Genomic DNA, 22,784 nt, shown 5'->3' with positions numbered 1-22,784 from the left:
TTGTGGAACATTCCACGAAAAGCCTTAACATCTCCAAAGAGACAAGCAGGTGGCTTTTCCTCCAGATTTTTTTTTTTATATCGCACCATAAAGTACTTTGAGCATATACAAAACCTCAATACATTTTTATATCTTTATAAGAGTACACTAGTGTTTCCTCTCAAGGATGAACTGACTTCTATACTTCTATACTATCAGACATGATAGTAACACCTCCCAGGACTGTGTGTCTAACTCTTTGTAAACACGGCGCACAGAAAAGCTTCATCTCCATGGCTTTGACAATGGGAGGAGAGCTGGAGGAACAGTGTCCTGGTCCATGTCTTTATTTGGGGCTGGAGCCTAGGACAGTCTTCAGGGAGCTCTCTGTCACAAACACAGGACTCATAGTGTAAACACATGCACAGTTTGTTCATTTGTCATAATATGCGGCATGTGTTTGCCAGATTAATTACACACCAACATTAGAGAACTGGCCTGGCACCGAAAAGAAGCTGCTGTTTTACGCTTCACTGATGTACTATATGTTTAAAAGAACCCAAATGTTGCTCTCAAATGTTCCTATAGGCTCCTGTGGTTGTTCTGGTGTTATGACACATTTATGTTCACATTTATCAAAAACATTTCTAACCTCTCTAAAAGCCTATTCCATGAACAGTTAGTATTTATTATCCTTACTGGCCAGTAGTTCACACCTCTTCAATCAGGTTTTCATTTACTTTTTGCTGTAAATGAAAAAAGATTATTTTTTTCGTTGTTGACATAAAATAAATTGAAAAGCCTTTGTCAATAACTAGGCCTATGTTATTTATAGATATATCAACAAATAAAGTTATATCATGTAGCATATATTGGACATGGATCATAGTCAGCTGTCCACTTGTTTGCTTGCGTATAATAGTAACACTCCTTTCTATAATACACGTTTGAGGGGGGTTGTTCTCTGTGAGTGCGGCTCACAGGAGTAGGCAAGCTTCAAAATCTGCTCCTGCAGAGCTGCCTGCAGGAGATGGACACAAGAAAAGCAACAGCTGCAAGGCATCACGTTGAATATTAAATGTATTTAGCTTGGATAACTTTATTATGCATACATTATTATGCGTTTTCACAATTTAGCCTGTGACTCTGTATTTAGCATATTATCATTGTTATTACTGTTTGTTTATTTGGTGCTGAAAATGCGCCAGATTGTAGCCATGGGCTACTTGTTTCACATTCACTCTCATAAACACACTCTCTTTCATACGCCAGCATACTGGACACTGGAAACAAGGTGGGTGAAGTGTCTTGCCCAAGGACACAAATACAGTGTGTGCTACTGCCCCCCTGTGGCACCTGGTATCTCCATCCAAGTACTAACCAGGCCCATCCCTTCTTTATATGACCTGGTAAATAAATAATAGGCCAAAAGAGCCAATGTCATAAATGTATAATAATAATAATAATAAAATATGATAAGATAATCCTTTATTGTCCCACATGGGGAAATTTCATTGATGCAAAAGTAATAATAATAATAATAATTATTATTATTATTATCATTATTACTAGTTATATATGATAGTTATAATCATTATTAATAATGCTGTAATAATAATAGAAATAGTCAACATAAAGTGCCAACAGGAGGACATATTAGGATAGTGTTTACATGTTACATGTTACATGTCACATGCCACTGTTGCCTCATTAAAGTGCTGTGACGTCATGGAGGGGTCCTCGGTCCTTGCTGCACCAATGGTGGTCACGTGTTTGTCGCCGCCTACTGGTGATTGGTGCATAGTGGAGGAGAGCGGCGGAGGCGCACGAGAGCGAGGGTCTCCTCCAGTGTCGGCTCTCACAGGTTTCTCCACTGACCTTTTGGACCACGCGTGTGAAGAGGACGGGGGGCAGCTCTGCGTCTCAACCCGTTTCACATGACTTGGACCCGGGGAAGATACGCCCTGAACAGCAGTAGCTCTCAGCGGAACTACCGGACTCTCTTCACCAAGGTTTTTACACAACTTAGTGTAGAACATAGTCGCTGTTGCTGCAGACATTACCGAGGGTTTGACATTTGGAGCCAAGTTGCGTTTTAAGGGAAAGTAACAAACAAGCGTGAGAAAGCGAGTATCAGATGTTTTTGGAAAGTATGCGGCTGACGGAGACATGAGGGCGGCTGCAGCGAGGCACCGGGGGCCCTTCCAGCGCGCGTGCTGCGGCGGAGTCGGGCTGCTCGCCGTTATTTGGCTCGTACAGCTCCAGGTGCTGCAGGGGCCAGGTGAGAGCACCCCATCTCACACTCACATTAACACTTTATAAGAGGTCTGTTTCTTCAATAAGCCTAAATATTTATGTCACTTGTCTACAATACATATATTCATCTACAATTATGTGAGGTATGAGTTGCAGCGGTGATGAAAAATATGAAATTAACCTGTACAGACACATCAGTAATATCAAAAACATCTTATGATGCTGGACTCAGTGGGTTGGTCAGCTCATTTCTAGCAAGCTCCAATGTTCTGTGGTTTATATTTGTATTTGTATTTTTTACCTGTGGATCACAACTAATATAATCAAATAAATGAAGGAATCAGATATTAATATCTTCAATAAAGTATTGTATTATTGTTACTGTTCTATAACATCTTTATTCAAATTAAAATAATAATATTTTTCCATTAAAGACAGTAGCCTCTCAGCCAGGGGAAGGATGTTGGAGTTGAAAACTTATCTATGGGTGAAATAGGGGTCACTGGAGGAAAAAAAGGCTGTGTAATTTACAGTTGTGATCACTTAAAGTTAACACTCGACATGTCTTGTTCATTTCAATTTATTTTTTACACCTATTGTCCACAATGCATCCTTGTGTCTCAGAATCATCCCTCACCTTCAGATCCCACAATACTCTTTGATCTCCTGTTGTTTGATGCATAATATGAACTCACCATCAGTGTTTTAGATGTCATCTTAATGAGAGCCTCAGCAGTGGGATAGTATCTGTCCTGAGCTGGTTATCCTGCTCTCACCTCTGTCGATGGGTCACACTCTTCCTCTGTGACTCATGTGTAGGATACATCTGCTCTTTTGTCATTATCACCCGGAGAGTGAAGAGTGACATTTGATTTTTTTCCACCTCAGTTCACACCATTTTTAATAATACAAACACTTCAAATTGTGTGAGCGTGGGCCATGGCTGTAAAGGTCAGACTCTCACAGAAGATTACTTCTACTACTTTATCTCACTATGTCTTCTACAATACACGGGTATCATTTAGTTATTATTAATCCAACATAACATCCTGGTTTCACACAGCACATATGCACATATTTTGGGATGCAGTATTCTTGTGCTAAGAATATATAAATATGTGCTGAATCCCAACTTCCAGTAAAATAATTAGATAATAGTACACTAACTGTGTGTCTGGTGAAAAAAATAAAAAAATGATTTAATTGGCCAATAGGACTTGTATTGATAGGTCAGATTTATTACAATATTTGGTGTCAGAAGTTTGAAATACACATCTAAAATAGCTGGCTCACATATACAAGCTGATCCCATGTAATGACAACCCAAACAGAACTAAAGGCTGCATTGAACTGTTTTCCTAAATGATAAAGTAATGGCTCATGTTACAGGAACTACCTGCAAGGCCCCCATGGAGTCGTCTACACTCGCCCCCAAAAGAGCCGGTTTGTCCAGTCAATGAGACACAGTCTAATGACATTTCCTAAACTCTGCTCCTTGGGAGAGACATTCCCAAACTGTTATCAGCTGTTTCTTTAAATAGCCACAAAAAAGGCTCTGTCCATTTGAAGGAATCTAAATATTTTGCTGACTCATGACAAGGGCTTTTTCACATTGCTGTGTTTCTAAAAATGTTTAAACAGTTGTCAGTGTGGGGCCAGTTGACAGTGAGCAGTACAGACACAGTCCCTGTGCTCGGCCGATGTCTTGCAGATAAATACAGATTTAAGTTATTTACACGCTCGGCTCATTTACAACCTATGTGCATGGAGACGGTTAGGTTATTTCCACACAAACACTGTCAGCTCTGGACCTGTCCTGTGTTAACGCCGAGGCAACATGAGTCTGCAGCGTAGAGGGAAACATGTTTTATCTAGTTTAGTACTCTTGGTTGTACATGTTCCTTGAGAAAAAACGGGTCTTTCACAAAATCAGCAGCTTGTTTCTGACAGCTCATGATGAGTTATCTGAACTTTGAGTCCATGTTATCATCTTTTTTACTACAGTATTCCAGATATAGCTGTCTTTGTGATAAGAATGTTGACTTAAATTGAACAATTGATTTACAGTACACATGTTCTCATTTGGGCTAGTTCCAAGTCTGAAGTAGTGGGAATAAGTTTCCCTGAAAGCTGTAACTACATACCTTCATTATAGCAATATTCTGTAGACCATGACCCTACAACATGCAGTGGTAAAAAAGCAGGAAGATTTTCTCTTAATGAGATGAGTTGACAGAAGTGCCCGCTCCTAAGTGTCAGAGTGGGCAGAGCCATCTGGGGCAATGCACATTTGAATATCAGACGCTCCTCTTGATGCAACAACATGAAAGCCACAGCTCGACCGCTGCCTTTGCCACACACAGATTGTGTTGTAAGCTACAAAGACCATCAAGCTACAGGCATCAGGCCCACAGAGGCACAGAAGAGCTGGTTAAGACCTCACTGACAGGGGTATGTAGAGGAGTGGGAGAGAAGGGTGGTTGAGTCAGTCTGGAAGATCCTTCCTCCCTCCACTGTCTGTATGGTCTTACATCACCTGCCCAAAAGACCCTTCCCTCTCACACTTATACTGTGAACCCCTCGGCATCACAGCTTTCTGGGGAGTGCAGCTGTTGCAGATGCCTTCTGCTGGCTGCTCCAGTGATGACTGAATGTTAATTTCTCTCCTATGCCACAATCCTGACCAGTGGAACTGGACCCAACCCCCCTTACCTGACTGGACGACTCCTCATCTGCCTATCCTGGATGAGCCACCCTCTAACCCCCGTCTTGAGTGGACTATTTCTTGTGTGTTTCTCTTTTTCCGCTGAATTCTTTGGACTTTTTCCTTGCTGAAAAGGAGGGTCAAAGGATAGATAATGCTCCATTTGCTTATTTCCAGTGAATAGTTGAATCTGCTTGTTTTTTAATGACCAATGATGGTTTCAATGATTACAATTATGTTGGTTAAATCAATAATTTTGTAAAGCCCTGTGAGGTAAGTGCTGTTGGGATTTTGGGCTCTACAAAAAATAATTGGATTGAAATTGAACATTTAGAACTTCTGGTTAAGGCCTGGGTATAAACAGACGTATTAAACCGTGCCTCTGCTCTCAGTTTCACCCACATAACCCCAAGAAATGAGGAGCAAGACATGATTAAACACTGAAAAAACCTGCTTGAAAATGCTTCGAGAGCTAAACAATCAAAGTTGGCAGAACATAACCATGAATACAGACGCTCCACAAGCTAAGGAGGCTAAAGTGGCTAACATGACCATGACGAGCCCCTTCCCCGGTGTGGACTCCCTAGACGTGACATGGTATCATTGAGAGTTCTGGGCTGTAATCAGTGCCCGGCTCGACAAAGTGGAAGCCAACGTAGCGAGCCTGAAGGTGGGAAGAGATGGTGGGCACGTGGCTGAGGCGGAGCAGTGTATCTCAGACATTACAGAGTTACAGTACCTGAAAGCTGAGGTATTGAAACTGCGGGCAGAGAACAAGACTATGAAGAGCAAGATTTTGATTTTGGAATCCAGATCCCGCAAAAACAATCTCAGACTCATGGGCGTTCTGGAGGGTGACGAGAGTAAGCTTGTTTCTGGGACTGGAGTAGTGGTCCCTCCCATTACTATAGAAAGAGCACATGGCCATAAAAGACAAGACGCTGATAAGCCACGAGGCCTGATAATGAGGTGCATCATGAAGGCTACAAAAGTTAAAAGAGACCTCCAGTACAAACGCAAGAGGGTGTTCTTCGCCCAAGATATTCCATATGAGATCAACAACAACAATTCAAGAGGAGACGAACTAAGGCATGGTTTTAAAATTACGGCAGTTCGTCTGGTAACTTTTGAAGGTAAAAAACACATGCTTGAAATACCAGCAGAAGCAGAAATGCTTCTCAGCAAAATGTAAAACAGAGAACTGAACTGCAGCAAGAAATTGATTCACATATGTGAGTTCAAGTAATGTTCACATTACTTGAAATTTCAAAGTTTTTTTGAAGAGAGTGACGATTGTTGCATACTCTATTTGTTTTTTGCAACTGACTTTAATACATCTTATACAGCATTACTGTGGTCATGAGAATGCTAAACAGAAACATAACTCTCTTACTTATAATTACTTTATTTATTTTATGTTTTTGTATTGCGAGAACAATGATTGGTTGTGATGAAATTTACATTGAAGATGGTATTTACATACATACATGCTTAAAAATAAGTACAAATAAATAAATACATGCTTTATATGTTTGTTATTGATCTGACACATACTCTAGTTAGGAGCTCCATGTTTGATATCTGTTTTGTATATACACTCTGTGTCTAGTTACATACACTCATCGTGTGAGAGATTGGGTTTGTGCAAAATTTCATAAATATATATGGAATGCGGCAACATAGAGTTTCCAATGTTTGGAGAGGTTTGATACCATAGTACCAGAGTAGGCTAGGATACGTTTTGGGGGTCCCTTCATAAGGAATGGACTTCCCTCCATTTTACAATCTTTTATACGATCCAGGTTTGAGTTCAGTGCATTCTCTTTACTTGAACCTTTTTGCTTTTGTTTTGAGTTTGTAGAATTGGTAAATCGATGAGAGTAAAATCAATGCAATAAACCCTATGGCATCGGAATAGTTTTGAGTACTGTCCTTGAATGTTAACGACATATTGAACGCAATCAAATGATAAAAAAATATTAACAAAAATGGGAAAGAGAAAATAGATTATATAGATGGATTATATATTTACAAGAAACACTTATTACACTTTAGTGACAGAGAACATCAAAAACTTCAAATATGTATCAAATTCAAGGAGCACTGGAGGAGCATTAAATAGCAAATTCTGCAAATAAATGAAAAATATAGGACTCAATTGACGTCTGGAGGAAGATGAACTCCAGTGCACGCCAATACACCCATTTTTCTAATCCACACACAATTTACTCCAGAATAGACTTGTCTTTTCATTTTTTTCAATAAAGACATAAAGAATCACCGTGGCAGAAATATAATAGATTTGAGTGATCATGTTCCCATCTACCTTACTGTAGACCTGCTTAATGACCCTTTGAAAAAAATGTCAAATGACATTGGGACTGTGGAGGAAAATGACTACCTTTGGGATGCTGCTAAGTTTTGAGAGGTAAAATTATAGCCATTGCCTCGGAAAAGAAGAGGGAGAAAATGCAAAATGATCTACAAGGGGAAAAACACTGTTCCTTAAGTACTATAGGAACAAATATTTTCTGGACACGCTCTATTTGCCTGTCATGACTGAAGAGCAAAGTAAAGAAAAAGGAACATTTTGGAAATGCAGGGTACAATCATGAGACTAAAGAACAATAACTGTCTGGGGAGTGATGGTATAAAGCTCTAAAATAAAACTTTTAACTGGGTGCTTAAAAAGATACATTTGTAGTTGGAAAGAGGCCATCATCTCTCTAACACCCATTCTATTCTGATTGTGTCGTTTATACACCTATATTATGTCCAAAAGAATGGAACAAAATACTCCCAAATTTAATTCACAATAATCAGACAGGATTTATTACAAACCCAAGATAAAATAAGACAATCCTTACACATAATGAATCATACAAAAAAACAGCAAAACGAAGACATAATAATTAGTTTGGACGCTGAGAAAGCCTTTTATTCTTTTAGTTGGTCTTATTTTATTTAAAGACCTTACTCATACAAATATTGAGGGTCTTTACAATGGTCCAACATCAACAATTAAAATCAATGGTCACCTGACAGACCCACTGACTCTAGAAAAGGGGACCTAATCAGAAATGTACGTACCTACGTAAGAGATGTATTTTCTTCCAAATATCCCATAATTAAGTCTAAGTCATAAGATTGAAACTAAAAAAATGTATGTTTTGCTCAGATTTCTCTATCTATTCCAGACTCTTGCTGTTTCCATCCCCAACCGGCTGTTTGATGAATAGAATAAATCAATCTCAAGATTTATATGGCAAATACAATCTTGTATCTGGATCAACACTGTACAATCAGCAAAAGAAAAAGGAGGTTGAGGAATACCTTGCCTGAAAAACTACTTTATTTCTGAGTGTAACGTGATGCCGGAGGTTCCTGTACAGGCTTTGCCTGACAGATGACAAACGGTTGAGTAATTTGGAGAAAGAAGAAAACCCTTGGGTGAAGTCAGTGCTTACAACCTGGAGGGAGCTAATCAAAACATATAAACTAAACAAAGACATTAAAATCTTAAACTGGTTGGCTTATGATCAAAGTGGTACATCTACTATACAGATCTGAGATTTAAGATCTGGATAACAAAAAGAATAAAGATTTTCAAAAGGTTGTCACAGATAATAAAATGAAAAGCTTTGATATGTTGAAGAAATACTTTGCCTTGGAGAATAGGTATTATAGGTATTTATTGTAACCAAGCAATAACCAATATGTCTGAAATATTTATTAAGGCTTTTCAATCAGAACTTTCAAGGGGAATGATATCTAAATGATCTAAAAGTATTAACAATACTAATTATACTCTACTAATTTTATTAAGATAAATGGGAAAGAAAGGCTGATTGAATTTCAATTACTGAAGAATAGGAAAATATATTAACTGTACATTTCTGTGGAAAACCACAAAATCACATGTTAGGAACAAATTGTTATAATTTTTTTCATAACACTATGTTAAAGGAAATTCAAACTTGAGAAACTGCTGCAACCAGGAGGCAGACCATTACTGTCATTATTATTGGATTGAGATCAATAAAAGGCTAAAGACATCCCCATCCCACTGATTTCAGATTCCAGAACTGAAATCAGTGGGATGATACTTTGGCTTTAGGACAACGGCCATGGACACAATCAACTTTTACCTCTGGAGTATTTTCCTGGCAGCAGAAAAAAAAGGACCTGGAAAAAAAATGTATGATACAATTTGCATCAAGGACTAGACTAAGATTATTGGACGTTTGCAAAATGGAAAAAATTACATTTGTACTTGATTTGAAGATAGACAAATTTGACGGACAGTGGACAAAATGGGACGTTGGCTAGTTTCTTTCTTTATGTGTCTTTATTTTTGTCTACTGTTCTCTTGCTGGTCTTGTTTTGTTTAATTGTGTTCTTTTTTTTAAATATACTTTTATATTACAAAAAATAAACGAAAAAATTAATTCAACATTTATAAAAACATTTTTTTTAAATAAATTGAACCTTGAATTGAAAAATGTAATCAAGTCAAGTTTGTAGTGTATGTGTGAGACAAACTTGTACTAACTGGCATATTGAGCCATTTCAACTGGGAGTCAAAATTATTGGTTTGAGGGACAGATTTTATACATGCACAAGGAATCTATATAACATTTTCTCCTGCAGAGGGAGGAGAGAGAGTGGAGCAGCACTGGAGTCGGAGGCTGTTGCAGTCAGACGAGAGCCTGAACCAAAGCGTAGAGGAGCCCCGAGCAGGTGACGCACACACACTGTTACACACATACTTCCTGATATCTATGACACGCACACATATGTGTGTTTATGTGGACCAGCAGTAGACACAGGTGCAGCCTGTCCCCTGCAGGTGAAGGGAAAGGTCACAGAGCCCGTTCTATCACAGTCCACAGACAAACACAACACAGATTAGTGTGCTCAAGTTGACGGCCTTTGCTTTGCACAAGGCTTTGATTTTGTGTATAACAAAAAGACTTGTAGCCAACCAACTGCCAGAATCAGAAGTGTTTCTCTGGTTCCCATGCTGATTAAGTGGCTACACACGCAGCATCCATCAGAACTGACTCGAGGAGCAATAATGTGTCAATAACTTTCCACATCATTTGCATATAATTTGAAACTCCTGCAATATCAGATCATAGCTGTGTCATTTGCATATATGTAAATGTATTAAAAGTTATATGTTAAAAACCAGCCTTGTATTATTATATATACTTATTTGCTAAATAGGTAAAGAGGGCCATTAAAAATGAAATATATTGCTTTTCACGTTTGTTTAAATCCGCAAAAAAATCATTATTTTATGGATCTTGTCTAAGTGCATGGTTATACTTTTTTTTCCTTCAACTTTTCCTGACGTTCTCATCTTCTCACTCACAAACTGAAGTAATATAGGTCGATTGGACCCAAGGTGTGTGAAGACGAGAAGAACCAGGAGAGAGGAAAAAGAGAACTGCAAGGGCAAGCGAGCAGTAGAAGGTGTAGGAGGTGCAGCAGGTGTAGTGGGTGCAGTAGGTGCAGTAGGTGTAGGAGGTGCAGTAGGTGTAGTGGGTGCAGTAGGTGCAGTAGGTGTAGGAGGTGCAGTAGGTGTAGGAGGTGCAGTAGGTGTAGAAGATGGAGTAGGTGTAGAAGGAGGTGCAGTCGGTGTAGTGGGTGCAGTAGGTGCAGTAGGTGTAGGAGGTGCAGTAGGTGTAGTGGGTGCAGTAGGTGCAGTAGGTGTAGGAGGTGCAGTAGGTGTAGAAGATGGAGTAGGTGTAGAAGGAGGTGCAGTCGGTGTAGTAGACGCAGTAGGTGCAGTAGGTGTAGAGGCGTATTAGGTGTAGTAGGCAGAGTAGGTGCAGTATGTGCAGTTGGTGTAGTAGTTGCAGTTGGTGCAGTATGTGTAGTAGGTGCAGTATGTGTAGAAGGTGTAGTATGTGTAGAAGGTGCAGTATGTGCAGTGGCAGTAGGTGTAGTAGGTGCAGTATGTGTAGAAGGTGTAGTAGGTGTAGAAGGTGCAGTATGTGTAGAAGGTGTAGTAGATGCAGAATGTGTAGAAGGTGTAGTAGGTGTAGAAGGTGTAGTAGGTGTAGAAGGTGTAGTAGGTGCAGTATGTGTAGAAGGTGTAGTAGGTGTAGAAGGTGTAGTAGGTGCAGTATGTGTAGAAGGTGTAGTAGGTGTAGAAGGTGTAGTAAGTGTAGTAGGTGCAGTATATGTAGTAGGTGCAGTATATGTAGTAGGTGCAGTATGTGTAGAAGGTGTAGTAGGTGTAGAAGGTGTAGTAGGTGTAGAAGGTGTAGTAAGTGTAGTAGGTGCAGTATATGTAGTAGGTGCAGTATATGTAGTAGGTGCAGTATGTGTAGAAGGTGTAGTAGGTGTAGAAGGTGTAGTAGGTGTAGAAGGTGTAGTAAGTGTAGTAGGTGCAGTATGTGTAGTAGGTGCAGTATATGTAGTAGGTGCAGTATGTGTAGAAGGTGTAGTAGGTGTAGAAGGTGTAGTAGGTGTAGAAGGTGTAGTAAGTGTAGTAGGTGCAGTATGTGTAGTAGGTGCAGTATATGTAGTAGGTGCAGTATGTGTAGAAGGTGTAGTAGGTGTAGAAGGTGTAGTAGGTGTAGAAGGTGTAGTAAGTGTAGTAGGTGCAGTATGTGTAGTAGGTGCAGTATATGTAGTAGGTGCAGTATGTGTAGAAGGTGTAGTAGGTGTAGAAGGTGTAGTAGGTGTAGAAGGTGTAGTAAGTACTGTGGGAGCAGGTCAGGCTCGTCTCTACGGCAGCTGACAGTTATTACATAATCTGTGTGATTAAATGCCAGTGTTGGAACTCGGGACATTATCTAGGGATTGGACAGTAGCATCAGCCCCCGGCTTCTTCTCTATTATCCCTTCTCTGCTTAACAAGATGGAGACTCGCCTTCGGTTGACAAGGTCATTGTTGCTAAGCAACTGAATGCTAAATTTTGAAGCCTGATAATTCTGTCTTTCAAGCATTAAAAGTGCAAACCAGGATCTAAAAATAGCATAGGAGAGAGGCGTGTGCAAATGAGCCCACATGATGTCAGTGAAAGGACCGCATGTGACTGAGACATTGTCAGGTTTATTTTGGAGCAGCGTCTGAGGTCTCGAGACAGAACACCATTAATTAATGTGACGTGTTTCCCAAATATAGTACAGTTTTTCTTGCACTCAGAGCAGAAAAGCAACATGTTAGAGGTGCTGTGGACCCTTGTACAGTTGGCAGATTAGGCTTTAGTCTCAGCGGCCAGGGCTGGGTCTCTGTGCTGTGAGCGGCAGTATCGACAGGACACATAGAGTGTAAAGCCTGCTGCTGTTTAATCTGTGCTGCATTCAAAGTACCTCAAAGGGACGAGAATCAAAGACAAATGCATAATTTAATTTACATTACACCCTGAATGAAATAATTATTTCTTGATTCCTCATGAAACATTCAGTGTGTACCTGGCCTCAGTGCGTTGTGTGCATCAGCTGTGAGTGTGATCCATGAGCACTGGATAAACGAGCTAGACTCCACTCTGCTGCATTTTGTGGGGCTTTCACCAAGGCTTTTCCACAATCAAGGTCTAATAAATACTGTATGTCCCAGTGTTCAGTGTTACGTCTCGCTACAGCATAAAGCAGAAAACTGTATTGCTTGTACTAGAATAAAGTTATGCCAAAACCATTTTTATCTGATGATATATGATATCTGTCTTAAAATTAAAGTCTAAACATTGGTCAATAATATATTTTGAATATTTCTTGATCTTTCTGTGAAACAGGGATGTTTGGCAAAGCAAATGTCTGAGCTTGAAGTCAGTCCAGTTAGTTTTGCTGGAGACTTCGGTGTGGTGTTTTTCCCTCCCTAGCCCTCAGACCTTTCTCGAGGGTTGAAGGGAAAAATAAATATTTTTAGACATTACAGTCCAGGGCGGCTGTCACTTTTTATTTTTTTTATTTTTCATAAACTCAAACCCTGGGAAACACAGATTCATCTCCCCCTTCCTGCTGTTCCGGCAGTCGCCTTGTCTTTCGCATCCTACTGCCACCCATCAGCAAAAAAAAAAAGAAAAGCCGGCTCCCTCCAGAGAGAGCGTTGCTATAGCAACTGCTTTCACTAAGGCGACTCCAGGAAGCGCTGGTTGTGCGTATGCATGAGCACTCGACCTGGAGCTTATGTTCTGTGGCAAGCTAAGATTGTTTCCTTCACAAGAATGAGACACCGGAGAAAGGTAAAGAATAATCCTCAGACACAGCGCAGATGGCCCAAGAGCTCAAACATCAGGATCAGTCCTGAAACTTGGGCCATTAGATAACACAAAATGTACATGCTAAGCCCTCAAGACTAACCACGCCAGCTTTCTCATACTCTAACAGCTGCCACTGTGATGACAGCTACACTTGTGCTTCTTTCCCTTGGTGGCCACCCTAAATCATTGGCCTCTGTGTTCTCTACAATACACATCTTAGTTTGCATTAGGTTTGTGCCAGATGCCTTTTGTGGAGGTCACTTCTACATGAAATAAAATTACATGAAATCAGTATCAATAACAGTAGTTATGACTTGATTGTTACCTTGGGAGGCTATTATATTTTTTTATGGATTTAAAATATTTCGCAATGTAAGTTTGCTCATTTATCTGTGCTAAGGATCCTTTGATTTTGGATTGAACATATTTCCACAGAGTTCTCAAATGTTACATTTTCAAATAAAGTTCTAATATTGGACCCTTACATAGTTAAGAACAGAGGAGCCGCAGTCGCCTCAACCTAATATGAGGTGCAGTGTTAATCATCCTTTCTCATTCTCCTGATCCTGATTTACTGTTGTTCATTTGTGCCCTGGCTCCGCTCTGCCCTGGGTTTATTGTGAGCTCAGCGACCACTGTTGTCTCACAGCATTGCTGCTATTTATAGCCTTCCACTCCGCAGTACTTCATATTCACTCAGCTCACCTCCCAGTTGTAAATTGTAGCTGATCTGAGTCCTGTCTGTTTTGATGACAGATGAACTATTGAGGTTGTCATTAACATATTCTCCTCTTTTTGAATTGGGGATAGAGTGGGAGGCAGCTGCTTGTCTCTCTCTCCCAGACAGAGTGTGGGCTGTGCCATGTCTCTGAGCTCTATAAAAAGAAGCAAAACAATGAAGCCAATAAATACATTCTATACAGAAAAAAAATATATAAGTCTAATCAAATATTGTTTCCCCTTATGATGTGTGTGCAGCTATCCATGAGTTTCCTGAGGATGTCTTCACAAAAGAACAGCGGAAGAATGGGGCTGTGTGTCTGCATGCTCTATGTGTAAGAAACATGAATATTTACCAATGTTTTAGCATATTTCTTTGGTGCGTTCAAAGACATGATAATCTATGATAGTTTTGTCCTTTTATCTCTAGGCCATCTACATGTTTTATGCGCTGGCCATTGTCTGTGATGATTACTTTGTCCCTTCTCTTGAGAAAATATCAGAGGCAAGTCTTGATGCATACACTATTCTGCTAATACATTTAGTTTTGTGTGGAAACTTTCACTCATCTGGTATCTTAACTGTTTTTCCTAATGTTACAGAATCTGCAGCTCAGTGAAGATGTTGCTGGGGCCACATTTATGGCAGCAGGAAGTTCAGCCCCAGAGCTTTTTACATCTCTGATTGGTATGTGTTGTCTACAGAAACCTTGAGAGGCAAGGGAGCAAAAAAAAACAAAAAAACACCCACATAATTTACGATCCAAGTTAATTTTTCCCCTGTTCGATTTGAGCTTACCGGTAAAAAGAAAACACACCATGTTCTTTGTTTTGTTTTTCCTCCAGTTTGATTGCGGTGGAGCTTATTTTTATTTTTTGTCGCATGGTTCTCAACCCAAAATTATTTCAGGGGGTCCCCAAATGATGTGGGGACTATTGAAAATGCATACAACAGTCTTAAATATGGCTTGACACCCTTCAAATGCAGTGATAAATGTATATTCCTGGTTGCTAGCCAACCAAATTCATTTATCGCAGCCTATGCCCTGAAAAGAAATGCAATCAATTGAAATAATGCTACTTTTTCCACTTTTGGGTAACTTATTTTTTGTATTGGGGGGTCGCAAACGCTAACGGTTGTTATTATGGGGGTTGCAATTGAAAAAGGTTGAGAACTACGGGGTTAAGGATCTCAACCTGGGGATCAGGACCCCCCATGGGGGTCGCGAAATGATTTCAGTGGATCCCCAGATGATATGGGGAAAATTTGAAAAGTCAAGCAATAATCTTAAACAAAGCTTTACACCGTTCACATGCAGTGGTAAATTTAGATTCCTATTTGTTGGCCCACCAAATTAATGTATCTAGACCTATATCCTGAAAATAAGGGTTAGGTTAACCCTAACCCTGACCCTAATCCTAACCCTAACCTTAACCCTAACCCTAACCCTAACCCTAACCCTAACCCTAACCCTTAACCCTAATCCTAACCTTAACCCTAACCCTGACCCTAACTTTAACCCTAACCTTAACCCAACCCTAACCCTAACCTTAACCTTAACCCTGACCCTAACCTTAACCCTGACCCTAACCCTAACCCTAACCCTAACCCTAACCCTGACCCTGACCCTAACCCTAACCCTAACCTTAACCTTGACCCTGACCCTAACCCTGACCCTAACCATAACCATAACCATAACCCTAACCCAACCCTAACCCTAACCTTAACCTTAACCCTGACCCTAACCTTAACCCTGACCCTAACCCTAACCCTAACCCTAACCCTAACCCTAACCCTAACCCTGACTCTAACCCTAACCCTAACCTTAACCTTGACCCTAACCCTAACCCTGACCCTAACCCTAACCCTAACCCTGACCCTAACCATAACCATAACCCTAACCTTAACCCTAACCCTGACTCTAACCCTAACCCTAACCTTAACCTTGACCCTAACCCTAACCCTGACCCTAACCCTAACCATAACCATAACCATAACCATAACCCTAACCTTAACCATAACCCTAACCCTAACCCTAACCTTAACCTTAACCTTAACCCTGACCCTAACCCTGACCCTAACCCTAACCCTGACCCTAACCATAACCATAACCATAACCATAACCATAACCCTAACCTTAACCATAACCCTAACCCTAACCCTAACCTTAACCTTAACCTTAACCCTGACCCTAACCCTGACCCTAACCCTAACCCTAACCATAACCCTAACCCTAACCCTAACCCTAACCCTAACCCTAACCCTAACCTTAACCTTAACCATAACCTTAACCCTGACCTTAACCCGGCGCGGTCAGCAGCCCAGCAGTTTCAGGAGCAGCGGCATGAAATAGCCTAGCAGTTTCGTTTTACATTTTAGTGTTGTTTGCTGATTACAGAGGACAATACAATTGCAGTTTTCGCAATTTACTAATTGCAACCAAATTGCAATATCACACTGAATCCCACTGCCCTAGATGTAGTGTTTACTTTGGCTTGATTTGTGATTTGGTTAATGGTGACTATGTTGTCTTTAAGATGTGTCCTGGCCAAGGCCATAGTAGCATAGATAGGCTCTGCCTACTCTCACGGCACTGGACAATATGTAGATGAGTTCATGAAGAAAAAATATATATTAATAATATATATAACTTTGTTTCCTCAGCGGTGTTCATCACGAAGGGGGATGTGGGAGTGGGCACAATCATTGGCTCAGCTGTCTTCAACATCCTGGTCATCATCGGCCTCTGTGGGATCTTTGCAGGCCAGGTACAGACGGTACCTGCACATTTAATGTCTGGTCAGAATGTGAGCTGTGACCTCATCATCATGTGTTTGATTACAGACTGTGGTTCTGACCTGGTGGTCTCTGTTTCGAGATTCAATGTACTACATCTTGTCTGTGCTCACGCTCATCCTGGTAAGACATCAGCATTACTTTAGTTTGTCTTTAATATGTTGTTCATTTGAAGTGTCTTTGCTCCTTTCCCAGGTCATTTATGATGACAAAGTGGTCTGGTAAGTTTGATCTGCCTTGTATACTATGTGTTATAGGTTTATCAAAGTGGAAATCTCTTACATTTCTAACATAAACCTTATTTAGAGAATCCAAGGAACAGTTTTTAATACTTTAAGTCAGGGGTCAGGGGGTCATGGGTCAGGGGTGTCCAAACTTTTTTCATCGCAGACCACATTTTGAAACATACGGAGCGGAGGGCCACAGACAACCTGATATTGAAGTGAATCATTCAAAATGTTGCATTTGACGTAGTTTTGATAACCCATCCTACGTCCAGGAATGTTCCATTGTAGAAAAAGATTCAGTTGCAGTCATCTGGACTACATGACTACAAGCCGTCCTATCTTTAACAGGGCTTGGAACTGTAATTACAGGTCTGTATCACATCAAAAATATTTGTTATGATGGCAGATTTTTTTCTGTACTACTTTTGGTCATTTGGGCCATCATTAGCCTGAAGGCTAATGAAAATTGGTCCGCATTTGGTCCCCAGGCTAGTTTGGATAGTTTGGATGCCCCTGCTTTAAGTCTTTGAGTCGTTGTTTTATAGAGCTTGTTAATTTTCTCCAAAGGCCATTGCATTTCATGCCTTTGACTTGTTTTGGAGTGAAAGTTGGTGCCTTTCATTGGGATTAATGAAAGTAAAGATTTATTTTCACATTCATTAATGACGTGTAGCAAGCCAAGGCTTCACCTTATTCTACCTCATCACAGTTCCTCTGGAAACAGAACACTTTGCACACATTGACAAATGGCAGCTCACTCACGCGTTATATCTGTATCTATAGATTAAGTCATACCTCAAGAGTGTACTAAGAATATGTTCCGTGTTGTTCAGGTGGGAGTCCATTCTCCTCACGTCAATGTATGGAATCTACATAGTAATCATGAAGTAAGTAATGGTACAGCTTAGTCTGCAAGATTTTTCAAAAAGAGATAATAACAGACAGATCCATGACTTGTACAGGTTTAATTCCCCAATATCAGCGTTTGTCATGCGCCAGTGCCAGAGCACAGTGCTGTGTTGCTCCAGGTCTGAACGGGCACGGGATGACAAGATAGTGGACGAAACAACTGCTTGTAACAGCTCCATTGTGCTCATGAGTAAAGGTGATTTAAGAACAGACTTGAGGTTTCATTAGTGCTGTGTGCGGTCTATCCTATTTAACAGTTTTTGTGTGCTCAGCTCAAAGTCATGGAGCCGAGTCCAGCCCAGTGGTCATGGTGGATGAGCTGCTCATCCTGAACCCTCACAAACTGTCCTTCTCTGACGCCGGCCTGCGAATCATGATCACGCCACACTTCTCCCCTCGCACGAGGCTCACCATGGCAGGACGTATGGTCATCAGTGAGGTCAGTGCAAACATGGACACATTTGTCCAAAAACCTGAACCAAAGACAAAGGGAAGCACTTCTACCTCCTGTGATTTACAGAGACAGAGGCTGATCCAGACATCCAAGAGCCAGAGGGATGAAGCCAGTCCTGGATCCAGACGAACATCCATCAGTGTGAAGAAGACTGCCTCCTACAGTCTGGAGAATGGAGGGGGACTGTCCCGGGTCGGAGATATAGACTCTGGAGGGAAACAAGGGGAAGAAGGGGGGCACCATGAGAAAGAGGAGGAGGATGGGATCTTCAGTCCTTGGCACATCCCAGGTAACAGAATGTTGACACATTTTACATGAAGTCAATGTGGAAGCACAACCTTGACCTTGAAATGCACCTGTACAGAGGGCTGCAGTGGGAGAGTGAAGTGGGTGACCACGTGGCCTCTGGGTCTCCTGCTCTACTGTACTGTGCCCAACTGCCTTCAGCCAAGATGGCACAGATGGTTCATGGTCACCTTTGTAGCCTCCACTTTGTGGATTGCGATCTTCTCCTACCTTATGGTGTGGATGGTAAGAGTCACACAGAGTACAAGGCTCATTTAATGAAAATACATTATCATAATCAATAATTGTCAACCAAAAGAGCACATCTTAAAGATATACTTTATGGTCTCTCAGGTCACTATCATCAGTTCTACTCTGGACATACCAGACTACATTATGGGCATCACCTTCCTGGCTGCAGGGACCAGTGTGCCTGACTGCATGGCCAGTCTGATTGTAGCACGACAAGGTACAGTATAAGATGTATGTTTTGTGGCTTCAGGCTCTTGCTGTGAGCCTCATCTGAGCTCCCCATGTCTTCTCAGGGATGGGGGACATGGCTGTGTCTAACTCTATTGGCAGCAACATCTTTGACATCCTGCTGGGGTTGGGGTTCCCTTGGGCATTGCGGACCCTTGTGGTGGACCATGGATCAGTGGTGAGTGCTCAGTGTTAGCAGGCGCATGCTGCAGGTGAAGTGATGTGTGCATTTAGGTGTTCTTCTGTTTCAGGTTCATATCAATAATAAAGGGCTGGTCTATTCAGTCGTCTTGCTGTTAGCCTCTGTTTTACTGACGGTGAGTAACAACTTGTTACAATTAGTTAAAATTCCATATTACTTAATAACAGTTTAAAACATTTGAGTTGTAAATATTGTGTGTACTGTGTTTTGTCCTGAATAGGTGATGAGTGTGCATCTGAACCACTGGAGGCTGGACCGCCGCCTGGGCTTTGGTCTGATGTTCCTCTATGCTGTCTTCTTACTCTGCTCCATCCTCTTTGGACAGATGTGAGGCCTCCAGGTCGAAACTCATCCAAGCCAAGTACCACCCTCTCTATGATGCTGTTTCCTGAAAAAGGCGAGGCTGTACTGTATCTGGGATAAAGCTCTTTTTCATAGTGGGGCTAATACAGATCATGACTAAACCAAAAGTGTGAAGGGCACAGTTGACAGGAGCACACAACCGACTATCTCTGATTTGATCATTTCTTGCTTTTTGTTGTCCAGGAGAAGCAATAAATGAATAGAGCTTAAGCATGACAGAGAATAGAATAAGATAACATACAACAACATGACATTTCTATGTTTGCAGCATTAGCCACATTAGGTTTGAAATCGAATCTGTTTGCACTTCAAAAAGTGTATAGGAAAGGTTATTTATTTATTTAAAGACAGAATAGTTTCATTTTTGGTGCAGCCAAATAATTGATGGAATTTGGTACCCTCTTAAAACACATAGCTCTATTTGATTGTTTAGTAAATGTCCTGAAATACATTACCATTTGGCATCAGCCACTGCTTTGCTCGTATTTGAATGTAACATAACTATGGTCATTGTGGGTATTTTTATATTGTTTATTGTTTTGGGCGCTGTATCCCTCAAAAAAGAAAATAATATTTAGAAATAATACTAATAATATTGTTGTTGAGTTGTTGGAGGTGAAATTTGCACTTTGATAAAATGTTTTAGCACAAAGCTTCAGGACAAAAGAAGCCACTAGCCGCATACACATCTGCAATAATAAAAATACACTAAACTGTAGTGTACTTGTTACATGTAACTAGCATACAAGTTACATGCCGTCACGTGACAGATGTAACTAGCGTACAAGTTACATGCCGTCACGTGACAGGTGTAACACGCGTACAAGTTACAAACACGTAAGACAGAACAATGCTGCAAACATCTGCTGCTCTTTAACACTTGTGGAGAAAACAACACAAGCGGGAATTTTGATACACGTTTAAGGGCGATTTGGTGCCACTAATAATAATAAAGCTCCAGATAGAGAAGGATATTTTTATGGCTGTTGTTTTTAGACACATGTATTTGTATTGATTAGATTTTACAAACTATGAATGAAATAAGTTGTATTTTAACATATTATGTAGCCTAGACTTCGTTTGTGAATTGTTGTTAGGCGAAGGGATTTAAACACATTTGAGCTGAGAGTATGTTCAATGTTTATATTAGTGACATACACAGACACATTACAAGTAATCCTGTTTACACTTAAATGTATTAGTTGGTAAATATGTGCTGTGGCCTTGAACAACTAAATGTGCAAATTTATGCGAGTACATTTGATTTATTTATGGGTTAAATACAATAGCCCAAGTATATTAAACGTTAGAGGAAATAGTATTAGTATTAGTAATATGCTCACAGTTTATCCACCACCTATTGTAATACCGAAATACCACTAAATTAAAGTGTGGCAAGTAAACATTTGTGTGGGAATCACTGATAACCCATAAGTGAAAGATTTCAAATATGTTATTAAAGACCAGTCATGGCACATTTGTACATTGTTTTTGTTACGTTTTATGTCAAGTTGTCTGTAGTTGTTTTGTTTTTTCATTTATTTTTTTAAACTTGTGAATTAACAGCACACTTCCTCATATACTGTATATATATTAGTGCTGTAAATGGAAAAATAATTGCTTTATAGATTGGTTGAATCATAGAGGACTGTTGTATTTTTAGTGCAATAAAATGTGCAATAAGATCTTGGAATTTCCCTCTCTACTAGTGGACAAAGCCTACAAATTTTACATTTTTGAACCTTTATGGCCAGTGTCACGTTATTTCTATAGTATGTCTCTTACATCTGTTTGCTTTATCCATACATGCATTGTTCCTACCTTTATTTATTTTGGTAAAAGGAGGATAGCATAGGTCTGTCACGATGACAAATGTGAATATATTGCTACAGAAAACTACAAAAATTATCATATTTAAACTACATGCCACTGATACCCCAGTAAACCCATCTTCTAAATGCACCATAGGGTAAACTAAAGCTACAATAAAATATCTCATTGTACTATAAACAAAATACATTTTCTCAAATATGCAAAGAAAGGATAAATATTGGGCCCTAAAAAATGTTGTTCCATCGCTCATCTATTGAACGATGGAACAATATAGCAATTATTGTGACAGCCAGGGTAGAATGTGTTTTAAGTCAACTACTAAATGCCACTTATTTCAGTAAAATAAAACAGTCAAGGCCAGAAATTTGAGAGACAAGTATTTATTTTCTTGGCGAAAACAAACAAAACATTCCATCACATTCCCAATAAAATACGTATTAAAATTATTAACCCATAGCATTCTGTAACATCAGCTCAGTGTCAACTCTTTTCTATTGCTTTCACTGTTCAAGTTTCATCAACAAACGTGCTTACTTTACCATTTTAGTTTTGCTACGTGTCGTTCAAGCTACCCAAAGAACTGACTACACGGTTACCTAGGAAACAGCTTCACATCAAGTCCCACGTTGAGGTGAAACATCAGATCATTAAGGATGTATAGAAAACAAACAGCAGTCATGAGAAAAAAAAACATGATATAGTTGTACATGGTGTTAATTGGCTTTTGAACATGGTAATGTGGTTAATGTATATTACAGCATTCCCCTATAACCAGCTAATGCTAATGCAAATAAGTGCAGACACTTACAGGGCACGTCTTTAGTAACTGTACTGTGTGTAGCACACATGTGCTGTCATTAAAGCCATTCTTTGAGATCTGTCTCTCCCAATGGTCTGTCCCACTGATATACAACAGGAATCTACCCTTTTAACATAGTTTTTAAAAGCCAAGCACGCCATGGCAAAGGCATTAAAAAGTAAATGCAGTGACAAGTGACGAGTTTGGGAGAAATAAAGAAACATTCATACTATTAAAGCATGAACATCAACTTGATATTGGTGGCCACAATGAAGATGCTCTATTTGGGCCTGTTCAAATGGCTCAAAACACTTCAGCTTTAAAACATCATTCTTCCGCACAAAGTGTGCACTATTTGCCTAACATTCCACCCACAACAAGTTCCACAGTTTAGAAATAATCTGTCTTCAGCCAACATTTTTCTTTGCTTTGTTTTGCACAGTATAATATAACTCAATTTATAACTGAAGTCTTGAGTCATTTATACTATTCTGACCGCTTTGGTTATTAATATGGCAGTGGATTGTTTAAAATAATTAACTTAAAAATCTGTGTAAT

The 22,784-nt window shown here is 40.0% G+C and overlaps 2 protein-coding genes across 3 annotated transcripts in view; one reads left to right on the top strand and one right to left on the bottom strand.

The window, feature by feature from the left end:
• The first annotated feature begins 1,772 nt into the window (after window positions 1-1,772).
• Window positions 1,773-21,277, top strand: LOC140360856 (sodium/potassium/calcium exchanger 3-like). The gene is made up of 17 exons (XM_072446287.1): window positions 1,773-2,260; window positions 9,590-9,679; window positions 14,137-14,213; window positions 14,309-14,383; window positions 14,481-14,565; window positions 16,543-16,646; window positions 16,723-16,797; window positions 16,870-16,895; window positions 17,735-17,788; window positions 17,864-18,006; window positions 18,083-18,249; window positions 18,331-18,553; window positions 18,629-18,795; window positions 18,904-19,018; window positions 19,095-19,207; window positions 19,281-19,346; window positions 19,452-21,277. Exons 1-17 carry the CDS (start codon window positions 2,149-2,151, stop codon window positions 19,560-19,562), a joined length of 1,803 nt encoding a protein of 600 aa, XP_072302388.1. The 5' UTR covers window positions 1,773-2,148; the 3' UTR covers window positions 19,563-21,277.
• Window positions 21,278-21,791: 514 nt separating this feature from the next.
• dpf2 (double PHD fingers 2) overlaps window positions 21,792-22,784 on the bottom strand; it is a 7,541-nt gene continuing 6,548 nt past the window's right edge. For both annotated transcript variants that reach the window (XM_072446285.1, XM_072446286.1), the window contains one exon: window positions 21,792-22,784. This exon is cut by the window's right edge and continues 531 nt beyond it. The gene's annotated coding sequence lies outside the window, so the exon portion shown is untranslated.

This window comes from Eucyclogobius newberryi, unplaced genomic scaffold (assembly GCF_026437365.1).
Source record: "Eucyclogobius newberryi isolate DKJ021-1_F unplaced genomic scaffold, fEucNew1.0.hap1 SCAF_15, whole genome shotgun sequence".
Taxonomy (NCBI): domain Eukaryota; kingdom Metazoa; phylum Chordata; class Actinopteri; order Gobiiformes; family Gobiidae; genus Eucyclogobius; species Eucyclogobius newberryi.
Note: the sequence above shows the minus strand (reverse complement) of the source record. Positions and strands in the feature narration are given on the sequence as shown.

Excerpts from the sequence above, each read along its gene's own strand:
- LOC140360856 (XM_072446287.1), top strand. The coding sequence starts at position 2,149 with ATGAGGGCGGCTGCAGCGAGGCACCGGGGGCCCTTCCAGCGCGCGTGC. Across the intron at positions 16,896-17,734 it reads TATGATGACAAAGTGGTCTG|GTGGGAGTCCATTCTCCTCA; the intron begins GTAAGTTTGATC and ends CGTGTTGTTCAG. Across the intron at positions 19,208-19,280 it reads TGGTGGACCATGGATCAGTG|GTTCATATCAATAATAAAGG; the intron begins GTGAGTGCTCAG and ends CTTCTGTTTCAG.